Source organism: Canis lupus, chromosome 21 (genome assembly GCF_011100685.1).
Source record: "Canis lupus familiaris isolate Mischka breed German Shepherd chromosome 21, alternate assembly UU_Cfam_GSD_1.0, whole genome shotgun sequence".
Classification (NCBI taxonomy): domain Eukaryota; kingdom Metazoa; phylum Chordata; class Mammalia; order Carnivora; family Canidae; genus Canis; species Canis lupus.
Genome location: NC_049242.1, coordinates 14,679,596 through 14,692,207, shown reverse-complemented (window position 1 = coordinate 14,692,207; position 12,612 = coordinate 14,679,596). Strand labels below are relative to the sequence as shown.

General features: G+C 36.8%; 1 protein-coding gene across 18 annotated transcripts in view; it reads right to left on the bottom strand.

Annotated features, from left to right (window-relative positions):
- Nucleotides 1–12,612, bottom strand: part of DLG2 (discs large MAGUK scaffold protein 2) — a 1,987,603-nt gene that overhangs the window by 1,186,526 nt on the left and 788,465 nt on the right. Inside the window, exon 1 of one of the 18 annotated variants that reach the window (XM_038568434.1) lies at nt 1,090–1,443. The exons of 16 other annotated variants lie outside the window; for them this stretch is intronic. In XM_038568434.1, coding sequence (XP_038424362.1) covers nt 1,090–1,191 — 102 coding nt within the window. In that variant the 5' untranslated portion in view covers nt 1,192–1,443. Of the gene's footprint in view, nt 1–1,089; nt 1,444–12,612 lie in introns of those variants that run through there. One more of the 18 variants, XM_038568452.1, reaches the window with a different exon arrangement.

The following is a 12,612-nucleotide window of genomic DNA, read 5'->3' as shown; positions in this document are numbered from 1 at the left end:
GGTAAAATGTGTATGTTTCATTAACTCTACAGCATAGGTGCTTGCCAGTGTCCAACCCAGTCACTAGTGTTATCTTTCAGAGCAACAGGGATCATGTGATTTTATTCATTTATGAAAGTGATTTTTGCATGATACTCTCCCTCTCCTTAGAGTCATAAGAGTGGCCACGAAAGTGTTTCATACGGACAGGCCAGACAAACTCCCCAGCTTTTCATAATGAAAAGAAGTGAAGGTGTATATCTAGTAGTCAGGGGATGTGCACTCAGATCATTCATGGACTAAAGACTGCTCAAATACCATGTTATATGCATCTTTTTCAGGGGGTGCATCTTGAAGTCCACCAAAAAAGTTAGGCACAAGGAGGAATGAATGGTAACCTGCTCTTCAAATCAAAACTTCAAATCTCACTTCCTTGGGAGCACCAATCACCTTTACAAAAATCTGGGGTGGGACAGTTATTCGTTAGAAACTTCACTGAGTGCACCACCTCTTGATAAAATTTCTGAGTGTTGATTTAGAGTGGATTCTATAAGCTTAGAGAAAAATGCACAATTAGGGGCAACATGAGCCTATCTCTAGGTATTCTGTCTAGATTAAAAATAAGCTCCTCAGATTTAAAAGTGTCAAGTTGCAAACTGATATGTTCAATTGCATCTCAAGCACATCCACCATCCCAGATAACCCTGACTGTGGGCCGTTTGGGTCCGGGGCTCCAGGCAGTGGTAACCTGCGATGAGATCAGGAGCTCACAAATGAGCATCCAGAAGCCCAGTCACTAACTAAATGTATAACAAGATCCCAAGCACAGAGTCACCTAAGGCGCCCCCTTTCCGAGGAGATCTGCTCTCGAAACCTCGGTACATTAGAGACCAGGGTCCTGCCACAAAGGAGTTACAACCCAACATCGGATGCCAGAAAAATCAGTGCGCTCTCAAGGCCCCCAAACCCAGCCAGCTCCCAGAAAGGGCAGAGCAAGTCGTAGCTTTTGTCACTCTCCCAACAAGCAGACACATAAACAAACAACAAAAGGAATTGTTAGCTCCCCCGAGGGAGGCAGCATGCATTAAAAAGACATGAACCTCGTCCTACCTTGCATCCAAACATCAACGACAAAGTGTTGTTGGTGCAAGCAACTTTGCAGTGGCAAATCATTGGGGTAAAACAGTCAGGGTCCTTAACAACAGGGGACATTCCTTTCGGGCTGCGGCAGTGGCAGCTCGCTGGGGGACCCGAACACGGTGCTCGCCGGGCACATGGAGTGACAGCCTAGACCGAGCAGCCGCTCCGAGAGCTGCCCCCTGCACCCCGCGCAGCCATCCCAGCGCCCGGGTAGAAGCAACGCGGGCAAGTAACAAGCGTCTTGGGGTCTCCCTTCCCTGGGGAACGAGGCGTGGGGGAGGGACAGAACCAAGAAGGGCTTCCCCCCCTATGGTGAATTTAGAGTAGGTAAAAAAAAATTTTTTTTAATTGAAAAAATATATATAAAATAAAAATAAAAGGGAGCCAGGCGCTTAGAGGAGGGTTCAAAGGAGGTGGGGCAGTATTAGCATGTAAAAGGATGTGCCCGCCTACTCGCCCCAGTCACACAAGATTGTCATGCGAGCTGAAGGGGGCTGAAATTATTCTCTCTGAAGGAAAAAAAAAAAAAAAAAAAAAATACTGCAGCTCCCGATTTGGTAAAAAGCCAGTGGCTTGCTGCAATCCAGAGTCACCGTGGGGAGTGCTGGCCGGGCAAGTGGGGTGGAAGGGAGGGGCCGACAGAGGGAGGGAGCAAGGTGCTCGCCAGCCTAGTCCAGCCTGCTGCTCGCTCCGTGCAACCTAGGAATCTCTGGGGTCGGTGTGAGAGGGCTCCCGGGATATGTGCATTGAGACCACACTCGACCTCCATCGCTGCTGCTACCCCCACCATAGGAGACCTCCAAGGGTGAGCTCTGAAGAAGGGGAGGCCCCTGTGAAACCCTGCTGGGTGCATTGTCCACGCTGGCCTCCAACACTGGTGTGCCTGAGTTAATGGCTGGGAAAGGGACCTCGGGTAGAAGTGCTCTGGAAACGGTTTCCCTGAGGCCCTATGCCCTTGACTTCTGGGTCAGTGAGCTGACTCACTCCCTAGGTGGTAGATTCTGCCTCAGAACCAGTGCTTTTTCTGATACAACATTTTCAATCTCAAAAAGCAAGAGTCAGCCCCTTCCCCACCTTGATGTCTTTGAGGCTCTAGAAAGCCCCAGAAATCTTTATGCCTTTCTGGAAGTATGAATGACAAGACTGGTGGAGGCTTTACTGTTTTTTTTTTTTTTTCTTTTTTCTTTTTCTTTTTTTCTTTTTCTTCCTTTTTAAAGTGAGGCTATCAAAATTGCCAAAGACGAAAAAAAAAAAAAAAAAAATCAGCATGTGGCTGGCCCAGCTGCAAAACTGCTTATTGGAGACAAAAAAAAAAAAAAAAAAAAAAAATGATAGGAAGCCATGCAGAAGAGTAGGAAGTGGGTAAAACTAGCACCCTTTTGGTGCCACCTGAGTGTCTGGCACCATGCCTTACAAATGGTTGGTGGAAAAAGAGCAAGACGTCAGGATCTGCAATTAGACTCTGGCTCTTGTGCTGAGTGGCTTTGTGTAAGTCACTTAACAATGTTTAAACTTCTGTTTGCTTATCTGTAAAGTGGGGCTTTCACCCCTACCTTGCAGGGCTGTCATGAAGACTAGAGACGGTAAAGAAATTCCTCTGGTAAGCCATGGTGGTACATAACAGCTGCTCTTTATAGTCTGTCTAATGTTTTAGCCTGAGAGATGGTATTATTGTATACATTTTTCTAGAGGAAGAAACTAAGGACCAAGTCACACAATCAATAAGGCATGAAGATGAGATTCAAAGACAAGTGACAGAAGATAGTTTACAAAGCAACATCATAGGAGATACCACACACTTCTCTAGAAGCATGTTCTAAAGACTCCAGATTTATTTGAGAAGGATGAGACCCATCATATTCACATGAATATGGTAGTTTTAAAAGTCTCTGATTGGGAGTTGACCTCAGATCGTACTTGACATAGAACAACAAAATAGTCCTAAATATCCATAGCAAACTCAGCCAGAACTACATCTTTCTGATGCAGTTCCATCAGAATACCAGACCACTTATACTTTAAATTAATGAGCCCAAATACCACTAAATAATTCAAACTTAAATAGTTTCAGTAAGAACGACAACAAAAACACCAACTTGCAAATTGTCAAGTCAAAGGCAGTGCCCTCTAAATTTTATTTCACCTGCCTATATCCAGATTGCCCCCACCTTCGTGGGTCAAATTAATGGAAACCAAACCGAATTGCATAATTCCCTGGGATTCTCAGGCTCAACCTCTATGTTATCATTCCATAGGCCAGGAGGATATGAAGGACTCTGGATTTTTAATCAGCCTTCTGGTAAGAGGAATATGGGTCCTGCCTACTAAATTAAGACCTCCTAAAGGGAAACCAACATAGAGCAAATGATGAGCAAAGATCAGCATGAAAAGACAGTAAAATTTGAGGCAAATCTGACTCTAGCTGAAGAGGGCAGCTATGCCTCAGCCTTTGGGATTCCTACCCTAACTGTAGGAATCCTTACCTAGTCAAATCCCCTGCTGGCAATCAGGACTGTTTCAATCTGTCATGCATCTAGGGGCTGCTGAGACTCAGGAGGTCTAAAGCTATGTGCTTAAACATATCACGTCACATTTTAGGAGAACTCTGGTCTGGTGACTTCTGTAGAGTCCTAAAATCACATTCACACATTAAGTGTACCCCTTATCATTTTATCCTTTTATGTTACCATAAAATGTGTGATTGTGTGAGCACTTCCACCTACAGAGCATCTATAATTATGGCTGTTTTTCCAAAGGCGAATGGATTCTAAAAAAGTTGTACAATATTTCCCTTATTCATTAGCCTATAATTTGGATTTCAAACACCCCAAAAGTATTGTATGCTCTATATTGTGATGTTCCAATAATAACTAACACAGTCTTCCCTAATGAATTACCCAAGCTAAGGCTGACCTCCTATTCTAGGGCAGCATTTAAGGCTGCTATGTTCAAGTTATTTCTCATTTTATATTTTGTGCTGGTTTAGATTGAGAAAGCCAAAGGCAATATATAAAGAAAAATGTTTATTTCTGTTTAATATTTTATTGTTTCCTTTTAATCAATGGAAGAATTCATTTATCTCTACACATGTACACACACACACAGTGTGTGTGTGTGTGTGTGTGTGTGTGTGTGTGTACCTGTTATCTGCTCATATGCATCTGACAAAATGCTTTCCTTTAATTCTTGTTTCTCAATAATAGCTCTGGGGTGAATTGAAGAGGGGGAGAAGGGGGGATGTGGTTTCCATGACAATGCATTCCATAGTTACAGCCAGTAACCACTATGGTTAAAAAAAAATGAATCACTGTTACCTTAAAATATGAACACAATGCATTATTGGTCTGAAAAGCACTAATTTGGGAGTATTCTGCATGGGGATATACTGCAATATTTTTAGGAGGAGATATTACTGGGGATGTCAGGAGATGATGTACTCATTTTATTAGTCAAAATAACCACCCTTAATTAGACATTTCAATGATTGGTAATATTTCCAGTTCTAATAATCATCACTTTTCAAAATGATACATGACAACTCCACACTATTAAAATTTTTTCCTAATGACAACTTCCATCAAAATTGACTTAAAATTACAAACCAAAAGAATAGGATTATCAATAGACATGACCAGGGTTTAATTTTAATATTTTATTTATTATTATTACTCCAAATCAGAAATTGAGACAAGGTAAGAAGAATTAGCTATTTATCCTCTTTTCTTTCTTTGCTGATCCTTTCCATAGCAAGTCTTAAAAAGAAGTGATTTATGTTGGGAGGGAAAGAGTGTAGTAGACTCTAAGAACCCTGATGTTTCTTCTTATTGACTGGATAACTTTGAGCAAGCTACCCAGCCTCTCTAGGCCCTAATTCGCTTGTCTATCATGATGAAATGGGTATACCAGCTCCTTTAAGTTCACTTCCAGTGCTTAAATTCTCTGAGTTGCCTTCCAAATATAGAATCTTAAGAATGTAAAGGAAATTTAAGAATTTCATTCAGTCACCTGTCTTCATTGAACTCTTCTATAGTGCTTACTATTTGATATGCTCAAATATAGTGTTTGCTATGTGCACTGTTCTAAATTCAGCAATGAGCTGGAGCCAGACTCTACTTTTGAGAGTCCAGTGTGTGTACCTCTTTTATAACTTCCCATTTAGTGACATCAAATGATAACTTGGAATTAGCCTTGGAGGAAGTATTTACACCAAATAAATTAGCAAACACTATGGATCAAGACTTTTCTTCTTCAGAGAAATATTTACCAGCTCAGCTCTGGTTTAAGTACCTTATCTACACTAATTTATTTAATCACCACAACCACTAACTCTTATTTTTTAAAAAAAGGAAATTGAATCAGAGAGATGTCTCCATGCTAACAAAATTGGTATACTAGTTAATGAATCAACTAAAAAACAATCTCCATGACTTTCAACCACAAATGTATATTTCTCTTTCATGTTCGATGTCCTTCATAGCTTGACTCTGACTCTACCCATGTTGTTCCATGAACAGAAAAACAGCGTCTATCAGGGACATGATATTTTCACAACAAAAGGAAAAATGATTAATGGCTGAATATGCAGTGGCTCTTAAGATTTCTGTTCAGATATTACAAACTTCTTCCTCTTTACATTTTATTAGCCAAGGCAGGTCATATGGCAAATGTGATGCCAGTCATCTGTAGAAGGATAACCCTTGCAATGGGAGGAAGGAGAGAATATTGGGAACAATAATACAGTAGATAACAATATATTTGGGTTATAGGATTGGAATTTGAACCCAACCAATCTGACCCAAGGAGCAAAGTTGTTACAGGTCATTCTGGCTTTTTCTTACAGCTAACACATCTCTATTTTTCACCTACTTTCCATAATAGGGTTTGTTATTATTAATTCAAGGGACTTCTTCCTATGATTCTTATAAAGAAAGTGTGGGGATGCCTGGGTGGCTCAGCAGTTGAGTGTCTGCCTTTGGATCAGGGTGTGACCCTGGAGTCCCGGGATTGAGTCGCACATCAGGCTTCCTGCATGGAACCTGCTTCTTCCTCTGCCTATGTCTACCTCTCTTTCTCTCTGTGTCTCTCATGAATAAATAAATAAATAAAATCTTAAAAAAAAAAAAAAGAAAGAAACTGTGGTAGATTTAGAAAACATCAGAACATTGGAGCCAATCAGATACAGTAGGTTTTGCCAATGATAGCTGTGTGATTTCAACTTATGCTCCTTCCCTTCTCCTTTCACTGCAAATTGAAGTCCACTTATTTCCATTCAATCTTTAATAAAACTGTTTTCATGTAATTAAATCATAAATAAGTTTCTAGTACAAACTGCATTTTTATCATTGCGCTTCCTCAAATACGTAAGGCAAATAAGCCTATGAATATGTCTGTCATCAATGAGTTTACAGACTAATTGAAGAGACTTAAGAAATAAAGGCTAAGAGTAACTCTTTTTAAAACAGTAATGAAGTATATAATTATTAATAAATGTACTAAGAATGTATGATCAATCTAGTTAACTTTGCTGTACCAACATTTCCTGTTCCGTAAAACGGTAATGTCCTAAGTCCTAAGAATGTTTGACCAATCTAGTTAACTTCACTGAACCACCTTTTCCTGTTCTGTAAAATGGTAATAATGCTATAGGATTGCTATTAGGCTTACATGAGATCATATATTTCAAAATGCCTATCACTCTTACCTGGTTTGTTCTAGGCACTCAGTAAATTGGAAGAGCTTTATGTTAATGTCCTGATTTTATTTTTTCAAGAAAATTTAACATGAAAGAATAAACTTGTTAGACCCACACAATATGTATAATGTCTTTATACTGAACAATTCTGACTCTTTAAACTTCCTTCACAAATTATACTCTCCCCAAGTCTCCTCACATACTTTTTCAGCTCTTTGAAGTCTCTCTTACTGAGGAACACATACCCACAAGTGAGGGTTTGTACTAGACTCAGACTCTATAAAACTGAATCTAAAATGCATGATGCTTTCCCCATGACTGTTGACTCTTCATGTTCTATCATTTCTGATTCCTCCATTTCTACTCATCTGCCCCTATGTATGTGGGCCAGTCACATTAAGTTATTGGTTGACCTTTATTTGAATCATAGTTAGCATGTTTACCTGACCTGTATTTGAAATAATTGTGTTTACCTGAAATTTGGAATGATTGAGTCAATAAATGAGTAAATAAACAAATGAATACATGAGTTGAACCAGAGTTTCCATAGCTCCTACCTTGGCCCTAGGTAAACTAGTATGGATCTTTGTTTATCTCCTAATCCAGGCCCCAAGCCCCCACCCTCCTAGTTGGAAAGAATACAGCTTTTATTGAGGAAAGGCAGCCCACTGATTCAAAATCAATTTTGACATTTTGTGTTAGCAACTAGTATTCTGAAATAATGATTGTCCTCAGCTTCAAAATAAGGCAAGGCAAATTTTTGCCTGTAAGACTTCTCATCATGTATACTTCTACCCTTAATACCTTTTGAAAAAGCAACTCCAAACATCACTATCTGTACCACCTGGACAAATATCTTCAGTATGAAAATTGAATAAAAGAAAAACAAACAAACAAAAATCACTTCTTTTTAGACCTGTTGATCTGTTGATTTTAGTGTTACAAGAATAAGATTTGAGTCTTGACTTCCAGTCCTAGCTTTTGCATTTACTATATAACTGAGATAATCAGTTAGCCTCTTTGACAGTTAATTTTCTCATGCATTAAAAAACAGGGAGGGACTGTTAAATAAAATACCTGTATTATAGGGTTCCTAAGAGGATTAACTAAAATGCCTTATTTGTGAATGTACCTGATCTAAGTGCCTGGCATACATATTTACATTTTTTTCTATCCAAAGATAGAAAAAAATATTATTACAAATAAGTACTAAGTACAAAAGCAAAGTTTAGTGTTGAAATAATCTTATTTTTTAAATTTTAAAAAATATTATTTGTTTTTTTAAGTTTTTTTTTATTTATTTGAGAGAGAGACAGAAACAGAGAATGGGAGAAGGGGCAGAGAGAGGCAGTCCAAGAAGACTCCCACTGAGTGCAGAGCCTGATGCAGAGCTTGATCCCATGACCCATGAGATCAAGACCTGAGCTGAAACCAAAAGTAAGATGCTCAACTGACTGAGCCACCCAGGCATCCCTAGAAATAATTTTAAAGTACTGTGAGGAAAAAAAAAAAAAAAAACAATTTGAAAGTACTCACAACTCCATTGCCAGAAATAACTAATTGTAATATTTTGGAAGAGATAGCTCCAATAATACCACAACAAAACTGTATTCAAACTATATATAACAGTGTAGGCTGTTTTTGAAAATAACATACCTTTGGTACTTATGCATGCTTTTAGACAAAAATCTTTGTACCAAAACGGCATTAATAATGCCATAGTATTTCAATATTTCATGGCATATTTCATAGGCCCCTACTTGTTGCAGGTCAAAAATATTTCTTAATTCAATATTCTGAAAAAAAATGAAATGTTCTTATGGGCAAATATTTGCACATATCCATAACAAAATTATGAGGCTAAAAGTTACAGATAAGGAATTTTTGGTGCAAAGAGCATGAACACTAAAAAAAATATAATAGTCAATTTATGTTTGTATCAATTTAAATTTCCATGAAAAATCCTAAGGGACTCAGTTTTATCCTCCATAAGTATCTTATAGATGATATTTAAGTAAAAATGTTATCTTTTGATTTTTCTGAAAATGTTACTTTTATTTTATTTGGTTATTTTATTAGACTTTTACATGACAGTTTAGCTGAGTATAAATTCTAGGTTGCCAGCTATTTTTCCCAAGTATTTTGAAGAACAAATCCAGTTGTCTTTTCTCTGTAATTGCTCAGTTGTTTCACATGATTGATTTTGTTCATTGTTTTGTTTTTTTGGAGATTCACTCCAATGTAATTAGATATGGAGTTCACTTACTTTATCCTGTCTAAGTCTTCTTGTGATGGCCACATCCAAGGACTCATGTCCTTAATCCATTACAAAATGAATCCAAGAATTCATGTCTTTAATCAATTATAAAAAATGTGAAGGCATATCACTTTGCACTTTTCTTTCTCTTATATTCTCTTATCCTTTTTTTCTTAGATTATAATTATACTTATATTTACTTTCTCTTTCTTTTATATTTGTTACTAGCTGCTTATGCTGCACTGTGGGTAATTTCTTCAGAAATCTTCCCATGTACTAATTGTCTTTAGTTCTTTAAAACATTTATTTTGTTTTTAATTTGTTATTGTACTTTTCAGTTATAAAAGCTCTATTTTTTATTGAGGCATAACTGAGATATACAATTGCATAAATTTAAGGAGCACAACATGTTGATCTGATACAGTCATATATTGTCAAATGATTACCACTATAGAATTAGCTAACACCTCCATCATTTCACATAACTGCCATTTCTTTTTTGTGGTGAGAACAGTTAAAATCTACTCTCTTACCAACTCTCAAATATATAATATAGTACCATTAACTATAATCACTATGCTGTACATCAGCTCCCCAAGACTTATTTATCTTATAACTAAAAATTTGTGCTCTTTGACCAACATCTCTCCATTTACCCCATTCCTCAGTCTCTGGTAACCACCATTCTACTCTCCATTACTATGAGTTTGGCTCTTTCAGATTCCACGTATAAGTTATATCATACAATCCTTGCCTATCTCTGTCTGACTTATTTCACTTAACATGATGTCCTTGGGGTCCATCTGTGTTGTTACAAATAGCAAGATTTCTCTTTTTATGGCTGAATAATATTCTGTTGTATAAACCACATCTTCTTTATCCATTTACCTATTGATGAACATTCAGGTTGTTCCATAACATCTCCACCAACAGTGCATAAAGATTTCCTCTTCTCCACATCTTCACTAACATTTGTTATCTCTTGTCTTTTTGATGATGGCCATTCTAACAAAAGCGGTGTTGTATTTCTTTGTGGTTCTAATTTGCATTTCCCTGATGATTAGTGATATTGAGAACTTTTTCATTGTACCTGTTGGCTATCTGTATGTCTTCTCTGGTAAAATATCTACACACTTCCTCTGCCCATTTTTAACTGAATTTTTGGGGTTTTGGAGATCTTTTTGCTATCTGGTTTAATAAGTTCTTTATATATTTTGGATCCTAATCCCTTATCAGATACATATGTGATTTGTAAATATTTCTCCCATTCTAGAGATTGACTTTTCTTTTTTTTTCCAGATTGAATTTTTATTTTATTTTATTTTTTTAATAATAAATTTATTTTTTATTGGTGTTCAATTTGTCAACATACAGAATAACACCCAGTGCTCATCCCGTCAAGTGCCCCCCTCAGTGCCCGTCACCCATTTTGTTGATTTATTTTGCTGACCTGGCAGTTATTATCAATGAATGCTTAACAATATTAATTTGTTCACTAATTCATTCCTTTATTCATTCATCCATTACATACCAAATCTAGCCAAGAAACGTATCTCAAGTATATGTCAAGCACAGCAAAACTCCTATGCAATAAATAATTCTATTTTTATATTGTTTGCCCATCTGTGAAACAAAGGCAAACTCTTCATTGTCCAAAAAATATATACTAAATCAGAGTTCAACTTTGAAAGCAACAATTCATGGATAGACTGTGTCAAAAACACAGCTCATTTTAAATGGCTTTATATTGCCACTGTGTTTCACTACTACAAATAGATTTTCCTTATCAGTTTCCTTTCATCTGAACAATAGATGGTTCTTCTAGCTGCAAGTGCTAAATGAGGTGACTTACTTACCCTGAAGAACACCACTCTATTATTTTGCAAGCAGGGGCCCTCAGCTAATCCTACCCAAACAAAGTGAAGTGAATACTCAATGAAACAAATGCTTGCCTGAAACTATGAAGACATCAGATCTCTCTTACATTCTTCGGCAACATACTATAGAATTAAGATTATGACCCAATTATCTCTTTTTCTCTTAATAAGCTGCAAGCATGCTGGTTAAAGTCCTTGATGGCATCAAATTATAAATATAGCCTAAGTAGATTTCCATTTCCCATTTGCTTAAAATAAGATCACTGTGAGAAAACTATATTTTACTACAGTGTGTGAATTAATCCCACTCTAAAATTGCTGGTGCTCTCTCCCTTCATTATAAGGATAGTCAGTCTCCAGTATAATGTGTTGGAAGATCTGAATTGTGTTTGCTCAAGTTGTTAGCATCTGACCACAGAAAAGTCTTTGCTGGTTTCATAATGTCAGCATATTTACTTCATTTCCCATTTTTGGCTCCCAATTACTATTTTCTTATTCATTCAATTCCTTCAACAAATACTTTTGTGTGTCTATCATGTGCTACACACTATGCTAAGTTTGGAATACAATTTAAGTAGATCACTACAGTCTTGGCCTCATGGAAATTAGTAAGGAAGGCAATTTGGGATAAGCACTCTGAGTAAAGAGAGCTTCATTGTTCCATGAAAGCATATAGAGGGATCTCATCTAATAGAAAGTTCAGAGAAGACATAATTGGGAAAGTGATCTAAAACATGAATGGGAATTTACTGGACAAATGGAGTAAGGAAAAGCATCTCAAGTAGAGGAAATAAAACATACAAAGAACATGTGATGCCATAAACAAAGAGCATAGGAAGGACTGAGATAAGCTCAGAATAACTAGAACACAGAAAACAAGGGCAAACATCAAGTGAGAAGATGCTGACAAAAGTAAAGGTCAGACTATGCAAGCTATATTTTAAGATTTTTGTTTTTATTCTAAAAGTCTTAGGAAACTACTTGGGAAATATTTTTATTTTTGTTTTTGTTTTTGTTTTTTTTGGGGGGGGAATATTTTTAAAGTAGCTTTATGAATTATAATTTAAATATAATAAACTACAAATATGTAAAGTAAAATTTGGTAAGTATCAACATATGTGTACATCCCTGAAAGTGTCAGCCCAATGAAGACAGTGAATGTATCTACCATCTTCAATAGCTTCGTCATGCCATTTTATAATCTCTGATCCTCAACTCTTTTGTAGTCCCCATCCCAAAGCAAACATAGATCTGGTCTTTGTTACTACAGATTAGTTTGCACTTTCTAGAAATTTATATAAATGAAATCATATGGTATTATTTTGTCTGAATTTTTTTCACTCAACATATTTGGGATTCATCAATGTGTGCGCATCAATCATTTATTTCTTTTTTATTGTTAAGTAATACTACATTGCAAAGATATACTATAATTTGTATATTCATTCATCTGTTGATGGACATTTGAATTGTTTCCAGTTTGGGGCTACATAGCATATTTGTGTACAAGTCTTTGTATATACACACATTTTCTTTTCTATCGGATTTGAATAGATTGATCACATGATAGGTATACTTCTACATTTTTAAGAAACTTTCAAAGTGATTGCACCATTTTTAATTCCCTCCAATAGTGTATCAGAACTTCAGTCCCTTCAGATCGAGTC